At 46.0% G+C, this 867-nt stretch overlaps 1 protein-coding gene across 1 annotated transcript in view; it reads right to left on the bottom strand.

Annotated features, from left to right (window-relative positions):
• Positions 1–867, bottom strand: part of LOC308160900 (structural maintenance of chromosomes protein 2-like) — a gene marked incomplete at both ends in the record, with an annotated part of 13,302 nt that continues 12,435 nt past the window's right edge. The window contains one exon of the mRNA XM_080534830.1: positions 1–117. Within this exon, the coding sequence (XP_080390956.1) occupies positions 1–117 (117 nt within the window). The remainder of the gene's footprint in view (positions 118–867) is intronic.

The following is an 867-nucleotide window of genomic DNA, read 5'->3' as shown; positions in this document are numbered from 1 at the left end:
CTATGCTCTAGTGGATCTGGTCGTCCTGGAGACGGTCGACACGCCGTCCACAAACTTGGTTTTGAACAGGACGTTGGCGTTGGTGAACATTCCGTCCTTCAGGGAGACCACCACGAACTACGTAGAGGGGGAGGGGAGGAGGAAGGAGGAGGAGAGGGGAGGGGAAGGATAGGAGAGGGGAGAGGTGGAGGGAGAGGGGAGGGGTGGAGGGAGAGGAGAGGAGAGGGGAGGGGGGAAGGAGGAGAGGGGAGGGAGAAGGCAAGGAGAGGGGAGGGAGAAGGCAAGGAGAGGGGAGGAGGGAAGGAGGAGAGGGGAGGGGAGGGAGAAGGCAAGGAGAGGGGAGGAGATGCAAGGTTTTACGAATGATCATGTTGTGATAGCCAGGGCTTAAAGTGGGAAAAAATCCTGTGCCTGAAACTTTTTCTTGGGGAGGGGGGTCACAGTTTGAGATATTGGGAGAGTGGGTACAGAAGACAGCGTCTTGTCTCAATGTTTAAATGCATTAATACTATTTTATAGTCAATACAAAATATACGTATGTCTCAATGTTAAAATGCATTAATACTGTTTTATACTCAATACAAAATAAAATAATATATTTAGATGTCTTTAAAAGAACAAACTGATTAAATCACTTAAGGCCAAACTGATTGCATCACTTATTAAGCCACTATCACTATAACAATACAGATTGGCGTGGTGCAACCGAAATGAGTAAACAACTAGTTTGAAACTAGCTAGTAACAACTAGGGGTTTAGTAACTACTAAATGCCTGCATTTAATAATGACTTACGCCAAATTGGTGCAACCCAGTCCAGTAGGCTACCAGATACGATGTTGTAATGTATGCACATATTTTGCTACCA

The sequence above is a fragment of the Nansenia antarctica genome (assembly GCF_963989245.1).
Source record: "Nansenia antarctica genome assembly, chromosome: 6".
Classification (NCBI taxonomy): domain Eukaryota; kingdom Metazoa; phylum Chordata; class Actinopteri; order Argentiniformes; family Microstomatidae; genus Nansenia; species Nansenia antarctica.
This window is presented reverse-complemented; position numbering and strand designations above follow the sequence as displayed.